The sequence below is a fragment of the Echinops telfairi genome, unplaced genomic scaffold (assembly GCF_000313985.2).
Source record: "Echinops telfairi isolate 266 unplaced genomic scaffold, ASM31398v2 ScPeMD7_7424;HRSCAF=8462, whole genome shotgun sequence".
Classification (NCBI taxonomy): domain Eukaryota; kingdom Metazoa; phylum Chordata; class Mammalia; order Afrosoricida; family Tenrecidae; genus Echinops; species Echinops telfairi.
Window position 1 is genome coordinate 90,867,748 of NW_022111324.1, and position 1,724 is coordinate 90,869,471.

General features: G+C 52.4%; 1 protein-coding gene across 7 annotated transcripts in view; it reads right to left on the reverse strand.

Annotated features, from left to right (window-relative positions):
• Nucleotides 1-1,220, reverse strand: part of PCNX2 (pecanex 2) — a 326,649-nt gene extending 325,429 nt beyond the window's left edge. For all 7 annotated transcript variants that reach the window (XM_045297999.1, XM_045297998.1, XM_045297997.1 and 4 more), the window contains exon 1: nt 1,068-1,220. In XM_045297999.1, coding sequence (XP_045153934.1) covers nt 1,068-1,220 — 153 coding nt within the window. The remainder of the gene's footprint in view (nt 1-1,067) is intronic.
• Between the last annotated feature and the right edge of the window lie 504 nt (nt 1,221-1,724).

Sequence of the window (1,724 nt, forward strand, 5' to 3'; positions counted from 1 at the left end):
TTAGATATCTGCCGAAGTGAATCACGACCCAGCTAGGTGGACACATATTTTGAAGTGATACAGTGCAATCAATCACTGACGTTTCTCCAAATTTCATTATGTGTGGTATGGAAATTGCAAGTCGACCAGCTGAGGATCAAATCTACTGCTCAAAGGAAGAAACCTGGTAGTGGTTGGAGTCTTGCTGGGCTGTTAACTGTACGGTAGTTCAAACCCACCACACTGCTCCTACCTGGGAAACCGTGGGTAACCATTCGCAACCGTTCTACTCTGCCCTATATAGTCACTATGGGTTGGAATTGACTGGGTGGCATTAACTTTGTTTTGGGTTTCAATGAAAACCGGAAAGGAAGGGGGGGGGGGCGACCATAAAAGAGATAACATTAAATTTTGACATATCGTTTGGCGTTTGGGCTGCCGAACATTGTACATCAAAACAGCTTCAACACTTCCCGAGGGCAAGCGGTGTGAAAGGCTCCGAGTCATCCCAACATTCTGCATCAATCCTTAATGAGCCCCAGGGCTCCAAGTCCAATGCGCAGCTTCCCAATGCACTTCCCAACTGGTGTCTAAAGTTATGTCCTAGGAATAGATATAAAAAATCAAATGGCCTAACTCAGGCTCCTAAAATGATTCCAGGAAGGCATTCTTTATCAACAAAGATGGACAACAGGGGATAGGAACAGAAAAGTTAAGGAGGAGAAAAGGTCAGCGTCACACCTGCTCCAGTTTTAGAGCAAACAGAATACCTGGGTCAGCGGTCAGTTAAGGAGAAGAAGCTGTGCGGGCAATGAACGCTAAGGCAGAAAAATGACTCTGAGTGGTGTTTGGCCGAGGCTTGAATTTGTTAAATATTTTTGTGTGGATGCCAAAAAAAGGAAAAATTTGGTCGTTCTGCGTGAGAGCCCTCGATCGTTAAGCCTTTCTAGCCCTCTCATAGGAACTCGTGTATGCGGTGGGCCGGTGGAGTCCCATGCACTTTCCTTACACTTTCTCCGCTCCGAATTCCCGGACCCCCTCCTCCCGCCTCAGGGGCCACCTATCCCCAAGTGTAACCACGCACTTACCAGGTGGAGGGCCAAGGGCAGCAGCAGCAGGAAAAGCCACAGATAGAGATGACAGCTGTTGGTGAACTTGCTCTGCTCAGGGTCGTGGTACCAGCCACCCGTGAGCGCGGCCCACACGCCCTGCCGGAGCAGCTGCAGTGCCTGGGACACCATGCCTGCTGCGACCCGGGCGCTGGGACGCGCCACCGCAGCCGCCCTCGGCCTGTCCCGCCCTGCTCGTCTAGCGTCCTCCGCTCTAACACCGGGCCCCGTGGGAGGGACCTCCGCCCCCGCCCCCTTCACCTCCACCTCCGGGGCCAAAGCTGGAGCTGCTCTTCTGCCTAACCCCTCGAGCCGCAGCCTGATAGGGGAACGCCATGTCAGAGCAAGGAAGGATTTTCCCAGGGTGCTCTGAGGCGCTGCTGATGCTGCAGAAACTCCTCCCCGTGCCCGCCCAGAGCCCTCTCCCAGGTTAGGGAAACTCAACCCCTATTCTTTTCCCTCTCCCTCCGCCCATTCACACGTTCCTATGAGAGGGCTAGAAAGGCTTCAAGATCAAGGGCTTTCTCACGCAGTATATAGTAGACACAAAGCCAGGTTTTTCCTTTTTTGGCATCCACACAAAAATATTTAACAAATTCAAGCCACGGCCACACACCACTCAGCATTGCCCGCCCA